A 13945-nucleotide genomic window follows, 5' to 3' on the forward strand; every position below is an offset into this window, starting at 1 on the left:
ATCTCATCTATCATTTATAAGAATAAAAAACTTTTAGATCCTCTTGTCAAAATGTACCAGAAAGCGGGTTAATAAATTAAACTGCATCATTTGACATTGAATTTACTTAAACTGTTTTGTGTATGACCTATCGAAAAGCTAATTTTTGTTATGATTTCAGTGCCCTTCAATCAAAATATACTGTTAACATTTGTTACAACACAAGTCACGTTTCATAAAAAAAAAGTTATCAGCGAAGGCATTTCGGGCGAACTGATTTTGTAAAAAGAAATGAAAATAAATCCCTCTGGTAGTTTGAGGTCATTGATCAGGCCTTGTTTACCGCAGGCAATATTTAGGTTAAGGTTAACATACAACCAAAATTATATGTATCAAAAGCCACTCGAGAATTTCGCGTTTTTGCTCAGTCTAGCAATATTTGCATTCACTTTGTAAGGCTAATGCTGCTTTGGCCACGCGTAATATAAAAATTATTATAAACTGCATCGCCATAGTTTTCATAACTGTAATTTAGAGCCTGCAGTGTCAATAGAATGTTCAATTTTAAAACAGTCAAAATCGACATTTTATGATTAAGATTTTTACAGAAAATGGCGAGCGAGTTCTTATATTTTGTGTTAATGTTTGGCCAATAATATAATATGATCACTGACAAAAAATTCAAAATTTCGGAGTTTCACGCCACACGAGATCAAAGATGGCCGTGAGAAGACTGTCACGTTTTCTTTAAAAAATGCCTCATCCTGCGATTTTTAACAATCTGGACAGTTGAGGTTTTGCGGGAAGTATTAATGTGAATGTTAACTTTTTCATGAGGGTGATCTGACCGCTTTTTGTAGCAGAATTTAATGCCAGCTGTTTTCATTGATTTCCGGCGGCCATTTTGGCTTCTCCATACTGTGCTCTCTAAATTTGCGTGAAACATTTTGATGGATAACTCGAGCACGTAATGACGCACAGACCTGACACTTGGAAAATAAGTTTATAGTAGTTTTCTACATTCCATAATATTCTTGATTCTTTTGACTCAATAGTTTTGGATTTATTTGTTCGCGGCGTGACAGTGGCGTGACAATGAAAACCACCTATAGTCCTGTAATCTGGAATTGTACATGCTTTATATAAATAGCCGCCACCTTCGACTCGACGTCATTGCTCACATGTTCTTCCTTACTGAGCTTAACTTGTGCAAGTAAAAACGTGTGAAACAGTTAGTTTATTGGTTGTTTCACAAAAAGGTTCGACAACCTAGACTACCATACGATTTTTATTTTGTTTACAGGTGATGTGCAGAGGATGTACTTCTTGTAGTAATGGCATAAATGGACAAAACGGGTTACCAGGCCGCGACGGTCGAGATGGTGCTAAAGGGGAGAAAGGCGTGGTTGGTCCTGCTGGGTCACGTGGGGATAAAGGAGAAAATGGCGTGGCAGGTAGTCCTGGATCACGTGGTGTTAAGGGAGAAGTAGGACCAAGAGGCTTAGATAATGACCAACGAAATTGGAAACAGTGTGCGTGGAAAACTGGAGACCCGCGTGACACTGGTCTAGTAAAGGTATGCGAAGTTTTGAATTTCGAAAGCAAAAGCCAAATTTATAAAATTCTCAAAATAAGCCAGGTTTTATAGTTCATAATAATAAAACATCAAGGTTAACTTATTCAACCGTCAATGTCGAGTGCACGGAGAGCGGACGGTCACTTCCGATAAAACACTGTCAATAGCTTATAAAACTTAATATCGTTTTTATAACATCATTTTTTATGCTCCTTTAACCTTTTTATGGTCACTTTTGTAGAATAGATAGCTAATTTATTACTTATGTCAGTATTGGGCACCTCTTAACAATTGAAATTTTAATTGTAGTTTAGTAGCCTATTTACTCATAAGCTCAGAGAGGATAGATATAATTTTAAAATGACTTCAAAGTATAAAAAATCAAAGTGTAAATAAAACAACAACAAGCGCTTTTAAGAGCTTTAGGTGGCTCTATGAATTTTTTTGCCCTAGGGTGGTCGTTTTAAAAATATAAACTATCTATGAAACCAATGTTCGATTTTTGCCAAAATACACCATAATGATTAAATATGACCAAAGTTTATTTTTTTACAGTTCACTTAGTCTCAAAGGTTACCATAGCAACGATTGTCGTTTTCTTTTGTTTTCAAACAAGCTTGATTTCCTCGAAATCTATATTGACAATTGGTATTTATTTTTTGATATGTTAAAGTTTAGTGGATTGACTACATGTAGACAAAATTTCAGAAAAATCTTTAAGAGCGTTTAAGAGTTAATCAAGAATGAAGTTTTTTGTAACTTCTTTTTTTTTCCCTACAATTGGCAGTCGATATATTTTAACAAATTAAAGCAAAAACTCTCTCGCTTTTAGTTAATGGTCTTTGATAGTGTAAGTATTTATATTTCATTTTGAATAACTGCGTTCAAATAATACGAAACAATTTAAAAGCACCTATTTCACATTAAAAGGGAATTTTTCTTAAAATTTCATTCTTGATTTACTTGAAAACGCTCTTACAGATTAGTCTAAAATTCTGTCAACAGGTAGGTAATCTACTAATCTTTAACATATCAAGAAATGAATACCAAAAGTCAATCTAGATTTCGAGAAAATTAGGCTTGTTTGAAAACAAAAGGAAACAACAATCGTTGCTATGGTAACCTTTGTGACTTTATTTGGCAGGATTGCGTTTTCAACAAAAAGAGAGATGATACGTTTCTCCGTGTGGTTTACCAAGGTAACATCTACTTGGGTGGTTGTGGCAGCTGCTGTAAGCGATGGTTCATTACCTTTAATGGCGCCGAGTGCAGCGGTCCGCTGCCCATTGAAGCAGCCATATGGATCAAAAATGCAGACGAAAACAATCGTAGACCAGGAGCAATAGAAGGCTACTGTGACAACATTCACAAGGGCAAAATCCGTATTGGTATCAACATTGGAAACTGTCCTGGATATGGAAACTCGGACGGTTATACAGGCTGGTTTACAGCGTCCCGCTTGATTATCGAGGAGGTTCCGCGGTCCCAGTAATCAGCTGAAGGAATAACGCTGTCAGTTGCAGTGCATTAGGGACTGATTTAAGGCGCTATATTTTATATGGAATGCTTGGCCGGCTTTTGTTAAACAAGCACCAAATAAAATGGTGAAGGTTATTGTAACTGATTTTCTTTAATAAATTAATTATGCATTGCTTGGATGTCTAAAGAATTTTGTACATTGCTCGTCTGAAGCTGGGAGGTAATCACCTAATGCGAGCTATACTGGTGGAAGAAGAGGAAGAGGAAGAAGAGGGTAGTTGCCTTCGGGTATTATCTTGAGAAATTCAAACTTGAGAAGAGGGCTTTATGGAACGTCAAAAAATTTGAAAACTTTTATGTTGATTGGCTGTTGAAAAAGAAGTATCAAGGTGTTGAAAGCTTAACTTTCTAGACTAGCCGTTTTGTACTAGAGATCGGACGTGACATTGCGTGACAAGCCGAACGTTCTAGATAAGTCGTTTTGTATTGTTTTGTAGCCCGGATGTGACATTGCACGAATTGTTGTACCCCCCTCTAGGGGTTGTAGAAACATGTGCTCGAACAATAAATATGGAGTCCAAACATGGTGACCCGCGACGTGTTTAATCGCTAGCCTCGAGTGTTGTTTACTTTCGTCTGTCGCCAACGCCGATCGAAATGAAGACGAAACAAATTGATCAGCTGAGGAGAGCCCGCACTGGGTTGAGAGGCTGGATGAAAAGGGATTTCGACGCTGTTAGAAATATGATTGAGTCCGACTTGCCTGAAGTTACTCGAGTGGAGGAAAAACTCGATTCGATTGTTGCGAGATTGCAGAAAGCCGAGGATCTGCAGATGGAAATCGAGAAGCTCTTGGACGATGATACTCAAGTAGGAGATGAAGTGGAAGCTCAAGGACCATGGTTCGATATGGTAAGAGAACGAATTCATGATGTAAAATTATGGTTAAAGAACAGCCAAAAGCAAAATGAAAGTGCGAAGCTTGAACCCATTGCTCCATCACCAAAACATACGTCAAGTACGCCTAAAATTAAGTTGCCAAAGACTGACCTTAGGAAATTCTCGGGCGATGTGTTGGACTGGCCAGAATTTTGGGACATTTTCAGAGTAGCAATACATGATAACGTTGAAATACCTACCGTGCAGAAGTTTGTTTACTTAAAGTCCCTGCTATCTAACGAAGCCGCAGGATACATTGCAAACATCAAAACTGAAGAGGCAAACTATGAAGTCGCTGTACAACGCCTGACATCACGCTATGGCAAGGATGAAGTGCAAAAAAATCGCCTAATGACTAAACTAGCAGACATGAAACCACTTGAACAATCCAATAAAGCTATGAGAGATGCATTGGATGAGCTTTGTGCAACTGTGCGAGTGCTTGAAGTACAAGGAGTTACTACTGAACAATATGGATCCCTTTTGATGCCTTTGATCGAATCAAAACTTCCCAAGGATTGGAGATTGGTGTGGGCCCGAGAAAAAAGCTGGCTTATCAAAGGAAGATGTGACATTTTCGAAGCTGCTGAAATTTTTGGAACAGGAACTGGAAATCCGAGAGAGTGCTGACCAGCCTGTTGAGGTAGAACAGCACCAGTCTATCGAAAAAGAAAAAACTTTGTTGCCAACTGCATCTGGTTTAATGGCTAAATCTGTAACCTGTACCTTTTGCAAGGGTCCACATAGTCCTAAACAGTGCTCTGTACCTATGTCGGTTGATGATCGCTTTAAGAAAGTGAAAGAAATAAGGGCTTGCTTTCGTTGTGCTCGACGTGGACACCGGATGGCCGCATGTGGGTTTCGAAAACCATGCCCGTGTGGGAGAGGATCCCATATCCCTCAGCTATGCAAGACTGGTGGAGTGAAAATTCCAGAAGTTCAAAACCCCACTCCAAGTACCAGTAACCCACCAAACCACCCAAGTTGGAATCCTGCTGCCCCTCCTTATACACCAGCTAACCAGAGTCATTTGCCACCGTCGTCTCAACCTCCAAACGCTGCTGTAATGTCTTCCGCTAAGAATGCTGACATCAAAACTGCTGGCGTGATGATGAGAACTGTGTGTGTTGTTATTGGGGATGTGGCTGTAAGAGCACTGTGTGACACTGGGGCCACTTTTACAATGATGTCTTCATTTTTGGCTGCAAATGTACCAAAGAGAGTTGTGGGCAAACGTCATTTGCGGATTGAGACACTTGGAGATGTGCTGGAAGGCGAATTCGATGTTGTTGAGGTGACTGCAAGAGGAGTAAATCTTCCAAATACCTTTACCTTCCAAGCTGTAGTGATGGATGAGTTGTCTGGTGTCTTTGAGAGGGTGGAGCCTGAGTCCTATCGAGCCCTTCAAGAGGTTGTTGGTGGTTGTCCAGTCCTTGCTGATCTTGCTGGCCCTGGTACAGATAGCATTGGTATTGTGTTTGGCGAAGATTGCTATGACACCATTGTCCAAGGTATGACAGTTAAATTGAGGAACGGCCTCAAAGGAACACCAACAATTTTTGGGTGGGTCCTTCATGGTGGAAGTGGATCCATTCCATTTGCGGGTGTGGCTGCCAGAGCTCATGTCCATGCATTTCGAGCCTCTGTTCATGAACAACTTCAGAACTTTTGGACTTTGGACCACCTTGGTGTTGCACAGGAGGAGGTGTTGGAACGAGACCTTGAGCAGGAGGTAAAGAATGCTATCCAACGCGATGAATCTGGGAAGTATGTTGTGTCGTGGCCTTGGAAACCTCAAGCCCTAAAGCATTTAGCACTCAACAAGGCCCTTTGTGAAACAAGGCTTCGTCGCATGGTGAGAAAGTTGACGCCTGAAGAGTACACAGCATATGACGCTCAGTTAAAAACACTCCTAGAAGAGGGTCACATTGAGCTGCTACCAAAAGCCTGCATTCCTCAGTCCTATCTTCCACATCGAGGAGTTGTTAAGCCTGATCGAGAGACAACTAAACTGCGTATTGTACACGATGCCTCAGCTAAGTCTGAAGGAGGCCTTTCTCTTAACGATGCCCTTGAGAAAGGACCAAACCTTTTACCGCTGTTGTGGGGCATACTTCTCCGTTTCAGAGTTGGCAAAGTTGGTGTTGTTGGTGATCTTGAAAAGGCATTTCTCGAGCTGTCGCTTCGTGAAGAAGACCGAAATGTTTGTTGCTTCTTGTGGCTCAACCTGCAAGGGGAGATCGAGGTGTACAGATACAAGAAGGTTTTCTTTGGTGCCAAATCCTCACCATTTCTGCTGCAAGTAGTCCTAAAACAGCATTTAGAGGGTTTCATCGGTGAATCAGAAATGGCTTCCCAACTTCTTCGCAACCTTTACATGGATGATCCGGTGAACTCAATGGAGAACACTGAGAAAGCAAGGGAGTTCTGGCATGAAGCAGTGCGTATCTTTAAAGATGGTGGCTTTAACCTGCGGAAATTTCGATCCAACGATGAAAATCTGCTCCATGAGTTTTCAGACAGCAAAGTGCAGCAACTCCACAAAGTACTTGGGGTTAGTTGGGACTTAAAATCTGATGAACTTCTTCCACTTGTTGATCTGGAAGATATGGTACCCAAGAAACTTACAAAGCGAGAAGTGTTGTCCTGCCTGTCTAAGATTTACGACCCATGTGGGCTAGTGAGCCCTGCTGTCACTCCATTGAAGATTATTGTCCAGGACTGTTGGAAAGAGAAACTTGGATGGGATGAGGAAGTTGACCCGGATTTGCGAAGGCGTATCGAAGAGGTATTGAAAGGGTTCTCAGGAGGAAACCATCTGAGAGTAAACCGATGGTTGGGAATAACTCCCTCTCAGTGCAAGTACACAAAACTGTCACTTCATGTTTTCTGTGATGCCTCCTCCAGAGCCTATGCTGCGGCAGCCTACATTCGTGTTGCAGACACAAATGGAGACGTAACAGTGAATCTTGTTGCTTCGAAATGTAGACTTGCCCCACCGAACGGAGACACGATACCTCGCCTAGAACTTCTTGGTGCCTTACTAGGAGCTCGACTTCTGAATTCACTGAGACTGGAGTACAGCGGTGTCCTTAAGATTGATGATGAATTCCTTTGGACAGATTCCAGTGTTGCTCTCTCGTGGATAAGTCAAGGACCGCGCGTGGGTGGAGTGTTTGTAGCTAACCGCGTGGAAGAGATTACTGCTGTTGGTGGAGTGTGGTCGTGGGTTCCAACAGATGAAAACCCTGCGGACTTACCTACTCGGGGTATGACGGTAGCTCAGTTGTCTGGCGCGAAGATTTGGTGGAGCGGCCCGGAATGGTTGAAACGACCTGAGGCAGAATGGCCGAAGCATCCAAAGAATGACACAGATACTGCATTGCTGATGATGGCCGTAGCTGACAATCAAGAACCCAAATATGTGGAGGAAATTGTTGACCCAACCCGAACGAGCAAGTACCTTCGCACTTTGAGAAGTGTTGCCTGGATGCTACATTGGCGCAAGTCTTCTAAAAACACCCAAACTATGCTGACCTCAGAAGAGTTGCAATATGCCAAAATGGTCATCCTGAAACAAGTGCAAAGAAAGTTTTTCTGGAGGGAGTTAGAGTCACTGGAAAATGGCCAACCAGTTTACCGCCAGTCTAGTCTGCAGTCCTTACACCCGTTCTTGGAAGGAGGATTAATCAGGATGGGGGGCCGATTGCAACAAGTGGAAGCGACCTTTGAGGAACTCCATCCAGTGCTAGTTAAGAAGTGTGGTGTTGTCAACCAATTGGTGCTTCATGTTCACGAACAAATGCAACATGCTGGTACTGCGACAGTTATTTCAGAACTGAGACGCCAAGGACTTTGGATCCTGCGCTCTAAGAAATCAGTCTCATCTGTGATACGGAAGTGCAGGAAATGTAGCAGGTTCTTGGCGGCTCCTGCATCTGAACAGACACCTCCTCTACCTAGGTGTCGTGTAACTTGCAAGCGTCCCTTTGAAACTACTGGCATGGATCTAGGAGGACCGTTATACCTGAAGGATAACAGCAAGGTCTGGTTCGTAGTATTTACCTGCATGTCAGTTAGAGCCATTCATTTGGAACTTGTGACGTCGTTGTCTGTAGAAGCGTTGACTCAGGCACTGCAGAGATTTATGAACAGAAGAGGTGTCCCTCAGTTGTGCATAAGTGATCATGGATCAAACTTTGTGGCGGCAGCTAAGTGGGTTAAAGAGAAGAATCTTGACATGAAGTGGCAATTTGTGGTGGAACGCGGACCTTGGTGGGGAGGAGCCTGGGAGAGGTTAGTGGGCATTGTTAAAGGCCTGCTACGTCGTTCGTTGGGCCATGATGTGCTTTCCTGGGAGGAATTAGTAACCGCTCTAACCGAGGTGGAGAAAGTCATCAACCGCCGGCCTATCACTTACTTGTGGGAGTCGAGCGATCCTGGTGGTGGTGTTCCTATCCCTTTGTGTCCTGAACAGTTCCTGTTGCCACCGCGAGAAGACTTCAAAGAAGAAGAAAGAGAACTGAACATCTCAGATGAATTTCAACGGAGAAAAAAGTGGCTTTCCTCCATGAATGACATCTGGAAGAAAGAATACCTACATCAAGTGCTGGGTTCACAGGGGGAAGTTTGGAAGACATTGCCAAATCCTTTAAAAGAAGGAGAAGTTGTCCTTGTAGCTGATGACAGAGAAAAGCGTCTAAATTGGAAGATGGGGGTTGTCCGGCAGCTGATTGTTGGCAGAGATGGAAGGTGCCGTGCTGCGACTGTCCAGGTGAAGTCGGGATTGCTAAACCGACCAATTCGCAAACTGTACAAATTGGAGCTCTGTGCTGAATCTGACAATCTCCCGCCCATTACAAGCTCACCAGAGAGTACTGAAAGAGATAATGGGATTTTAGACAGCGAGGCCGAGACGATGGAGGATGTTGATGAAGAAGCTGAACCTGAAGTCACCCTTCCACAGAGGACTCGGAGAGGGAGAGAGATTGTTCGTCCAAGTCGCTATAAGGACTGACTAAGTCGCTATAAGGACTGACTAAGTTGCTTTAAGGACTGATTAAGTCGCAACATGCTACCGCAAGTTGCGAGGTGGAGGATGTTGAAAGCTTAACTTTCTAGACTAGCCGTTTTGTACTAGAGATCGGACGTGACATTGCGTGACAAGCCGAACGTTCTAGATAAGTCGTTTTGTATTGTTTTGTAGCCCGGATGTGACATTGCACGAATTGTTGTACCCCCCTCTAGGGGTTGTAGAAACATGTGCTCGAAGAATAAATATGGAGTCCAAACACAAGGAATAGCATGAAATTAAGGCTCCGAAAGAAGTTATTTTGGAAAATACTTAATTTAAGGATAAATTGTTTGGTGGCATCATAAAAAAAGCAAGAACAAACGTCCACTCTCACGACTGGAATAACTTCTTTGATATTAAGAAAGGATATAATTGATTATCATCCGATGCATTTTCCCCTTCCTTTTCATTGGCCGCGAGCCCACCACGTGATCTGCAAATAACTGCATGCCTACAAATAATGGTCGGCTCTTGAGTATAGCGTCTGACAGGGATTTTGCTGCAAATAATAATATTCTGCTCATGCGTAGTTGTGTCCACTTCCGAGAAAAATGGCAGTTTGGTTTCCAGAGGTGAAGAAGAGCGGTTCAATTTGTCTACTAGGCCCGAAAAAACAACGAAAATACAAAAAAGGCAATGGAAATTTCCCATAATGTTTTCGGCAATATCTGAAAGAAAGAGAATCGGATTAAAACAAGCTCATATTCGAACACAAAGTTACGCTCTCATCTGCATTTATTCAGCAGAAACGCGTGCGATTCCCATGCAGTTCCCAAAGGTGAATGATAAAACAATTATTAAACTCTGTGTTCGCAAAAAATATCGTGATTTGTCAGTGTCTCGCAAATCAATTATTTGCCGGAGCCGAAGGCTGAGGCAAATAATTGATCTGCTTGCAACCAGCAAATCACGATATTTTGCTCATCCTCGTCCAATAATTGTTAATTATTTGATACACATACAGTGACGATAGGAGTTTAAATTATATGTTAAATTTGTAGAAACGATCATATACCATTCGGCCTGAAGATGTTTTTGTGCGCCCTTTATTGAACGGCTTATTATTCAGATTTTATTTCTTAAAACGATAATTCAAAACGGCAGTAACTCGACCCCAAAATATCCGAATGGATAGATAATTAGTTGTTGATCTCATAACTTTCGTGAGTAAAAAGCAACAGACTTAGGAAGTGTGACTAAAATGATGGAAAGCTAGGTCTAACTTTGATTTTTTTTTACCGAGTTTTCCTCCAGAACTGCACGTTTTCCACCACCTAAGGTGAACTTTTCCGTAAATGAAAAATTGCATGCATGTTTGGGGGACTCGACAGCTGAAACAACTTCTTTGAGTTCAATCACGATATCATTCATTATTGGATACACGTAACATAAAGATACGAGCTTGAAGTCTTTAATTAATAAAAAAACCTTTAGGTACGACAGAACATTAAGATATTTTTTGCAAACTAAATTTGACGGCCTACTATTCGTATTGGATTTTCTATCTCGAAAATTTTGAAGTAAGCTATTGATTCCAAAATAAAACGGACGTCTGTGTGCGAACGTTACAGGTGTGCGACGAATGTAAACGCAAGCTGTGTTCAGCTTATTGGTGTTTGTTTAACTTAATTGGTATTAGGTTGGTGTCCATTGGATAGCTCTCTTGTTCAAGTATTGTGGTGTTTACAACGTTCTCTTTCGGTGACACTTATTTTAATTATAAGGAATTTTCAATGACGTACAAGTATTTTCTGAAGTTGTGGTCTTACAAACCATACAAACTTGAGTTAAACTGATCCAGTTAACATATCTACTCTGTTTCGTTATACCTAAATTAGACAGTTCTGTCAAAAAAATTATTCTTTGATACTTGATAGGTTATTCGAGCTTTATAAAAAAATCTTCTTTTTGTCATAAGTGGAACAAACAAACTCTTTGTTTTCCATTTGTTTTTTTTGACTCGGGGTTCAGTCGCCACGGAACTTCGACAAGCTAAACACATCCAAGAACGTTTGCCTATTTGGAAATTTAACAACGAAACAACATGTTCAGAAAATCCAGCGCTGTATTTCTGTTGTTGTTGTTCTTGGTTTTTCCGTTCATCGAAGGAAATAACAAACCTGTTTCATCTTTAAAGGTAAGGTGCTAGTTGACATTGCATTCAGTTTGTTTTATCTCGTCGCAATTTCACGAAATGCGTTTTCTGCCTTAAACCGTTTGCCTTTTTGCTTTCCTTTCTACTGACTTTTATAGCTTATAACCTTTAAAAGAATTATTTGCATTGTTCCGTGGATTTTGTGCTGGAACAATGTATGGAACTGTGTTTAATAGTCATTCTTTTAGCCGCTGTGATTGGTTTACCACGTCGTCATTAGATGATTGTGTTGACAATAATAAAATTTATCACGAAATTTAAAATCGATTTCTGGTTCTTTTAAGCCTGGTTTTCAATAGCGACGCAAGCAAAAGCGCAAGAAAAAAGGACAAAAAGGACAAATTCTGCTTGTGCTTGCGGCAAGAACAAGCAGCAGCATCAAAAAACAATGCGCTGGTGCTTTTGCGTGTGACAAAGCCGTTTTCACGGTGAAATAACAGCGCTTATCCTTGCGCTTGTGCTTGCGTCGCTACTGAAAACCAGGCTTTAGAATCTCTTTCCAAAGTTATTCAGAAATCATTCAAAAAATGTTTGCACTACCACTAAGGTAAGATATGATTAAATGATTGAAACATGAGAAAAAAATATAGTTTCAGTTCGTACGTTTTACGGCGGAGATAACGCGCGTAGTAAATTATCACGGGTAAAAGCGATTTCTTTTTTGTTTGTTAAAAATGCGTAAAAGCTAATTTACATGGTTGAGTTGTTTTGGCCAGATTTTTTGCGGCAATTAATCGGAAGGGATTCTTTATATGTACGATGCAAGTAGTTAACGTGTATTTTTGGGTTAAAACGTTTATTTTTTAAGTTTTGGAAAACAAAATGATAATTATTAGATTAGCATATCGCTATCCAGTAAAATTAAGCATAAATTATTGGTTTTGGGTCAACTCCTTTGCAGGTTTTGTTTTCGTTCACAAAATCGGCGCAACTTGAGAAAATCTGTGCACGGGTTACAAATTTCTCCTAAGCGGCCGACTCGTCGGACAAGACTAGTCGCGCCCTCGTCAGATCATCATTCACGTGCGCAGATTTTCTTCCCGATCTGACCTGGCCGACAAATCGAACGACAAATCATCGCCTATAAATTAGCCTTTCCCTTAGTCATACCTCTTTGCAGTTAAGTGAAAATCATCCGAGTGCCGTACAATTTCTGTTGTTGCTTCATATTTTGCCATTCTGACATACACCTAATTAGAAAAACGTTGTCAAATAAAACGAAAAGTGGAAAAAAAACTAAATAGGAATTAGTTAGGTTACTGTTATTTATAGCTTGTATCAAACACGTGCAAGGAAAAGTTCAAAACCAGTTGTTACATCGCAGTGCCGAGTGCTTTGAGAATTATCACAATCCAAGATGGTAGTTTGTACGCCTAATCAATTCTTATTTCCTTGTTTACATTATTCCTTTTTCTATGACAAAGTTATAGAGATATAAGGTGTATCCGTCCGACGTGCTGTTTATAATAAGAAAAATATTTCCACCACCGTTTTGATGACATTTTGATGATTTCAATTAGCGAAAAGAAAACCTTGCCAAGCCGTGCATTGGTACACATTCAAAGTTTTTTTCCTTAGATACCTCATTGGTGTCTTGTTTTATTACTATTTTCTCATTGCACGTTGGTATTACTTGCTAACCTTATTTTATTAATCATTCCACAGATTCCAAACACGTGTCTTCAAGGACCGCCGGGCCTTCCTGGTCGTAATGGTATTAATGGACGTAACGGGCTACAAGGGCGTAATGGGGTGAATGGACAAAACGGGTTACCAGGCTGCGACGGTCGAGATGGCGCAAAAGGTGAGATGGGCGTGAAAGGCTGTCCTGGATCACGTGGTATTAAAGGAGACGCAGGACAAAATGGAACAGACGCTGACCACAGAAACTGGAAACAGTGTGCGTGGAAGAATGACGACAATCGTGACATCGGTCTTATCAAGGTGAGCTTTAATTTTCAGGAAAAGAAGTTAATACATATTTGTCATTCTCGATAAGCAATTGATCTTCGCTTTAATTTTATTTCCTTGTAAATATATTGAAAAATATATGTTTTACATCAAATTAAATTAGAACTTTGCGGCTTTTATCAATTTAATACAATAGTCGGAAGGAAAACGTTTGTATGTGACACATTTGTGCGGGTTTGGTTCGGGGATTAGCAAGCATTTTTGCCTTTATATTAATTTACGTAATGAGGTTAAATATTTTCGGTAGGATTGCGTTTTCAACAAAAAGAGAGATGATAATTTTCTCCGTGTGGTTTACCAAGGTAACATCTACTTGGGTAGCTGTGGCAACTGTTGTAAGCGATGGTTCATTACCTTTAATGGCGCCGAGTGCAGCGGTCCGCTGCCCATTGAAGCAGCCATATGGATCGGAAATGCAGGCGAAAACAACCGTAGACCCGGGGCAATAGAAGGCTACTGTGACAACATTCCCAAGGGCAAAATCCGTGTTGGTATCAACATTGGAAACTGTCCGATCATGACTAATACACCACACGAGTACTACGAGTAACATACGGGTAACATACGAGTAACACACGGAACATACGGGTACATACGGGTACATACAGGTAACATACGAGTAACATACGGATACATACGAGTAACATACGGATACATACGGGTGCATACCAGTTCCTATTTCATTTAACGTTATTTTATCTTATTTTTCATTTTTATTTTATGCTCACCCACCTCCCTTCCCTTTAACAAGGTTGCGTGACGAGCCCAAAGG

General features: G+C 40.9%; 4 protein-coding genes across 4 annotated transcripts; all 4 read left to right on the forward strand.

Annotated features, from left to right (window-relative positions):
* Positions 1–1282: 1282 nt before the first annotated feature.
* Positions 1283–3202, forward strand: LOC144641365 (collagen triple helix repeat-containing protein 1-like; the record flags this gene model as incomplete). The annotated part of the gene is made up of 2 exons (XM_078500378.1): positions 1283–1555; positions 2700–3202. Coding segments are annotated over 2 exons (621 nt in total), but the record flags the coding sequence as incomplete, so codon positions are not given.
* A 489-nt stretch (positions 3203–3691) lies between these two features.
* On the forward strand, positions 3692–4603 carry LOC144641361 (uncharacterized). The gene has a single exon (XM_078500375.1). The coding sequence runs from the start codon at positions 3692–3694 to the stop codon at positions 4601–4603; it is 912 nt and encodes a 303-aa protein (XP_078356501.1).
* A 139-nt stretch (positions 4604–4742) lies between these two features.
* On the forward strand, positions 4743–8990 carry LOC144641362 (uncharacterized). The gene has a single exon (XM_078500376.1). The coding sequence runs from the start codon at positions 4743–4745 to the stop codon at positions 8988–8990; it is 4248 nt and encodes a 1415-aa protein (XP_078356502.1).
* A 2034-nt stretch (positions 8991–11024) lies between these two features.
* LOC144641364 (uncharacterized) lies at positions 11025–13723 on the forward strand. The gene is made up of 3 exons (XM_078500377.1): positions 11025–11184; positions 12868–13146; positions 13421–13723. Exons 1-3 carry the CDS (start codon positions 11092–11094, stop codon positions 13721–13723), a joined length of 675 nt encoding a protein of 224 aa, XP_078356503.1. The 5' UTR covers positions 11025–11091.
* The last annotated feature ends 222 nt before the right edge of the window (positions 13724–13945 follow it).

The sequence above is a fragment of the Oculina patagonica genome, unplaced genomic scaffold, assembly GCF_052425735.1.
Source record: "Oculina patagonica isolate OP01 unplaced genomic scaffold, crgOcupat unplaced88, whole genome shotgun sequence".
Taxonomy (NCBI): domain Eukaryota; kingdom Metazoa; phylum Cnidaria; class Anthozoa; order Scleractinia; family Oculinidae; genus Oculina; species Oculina patagonica.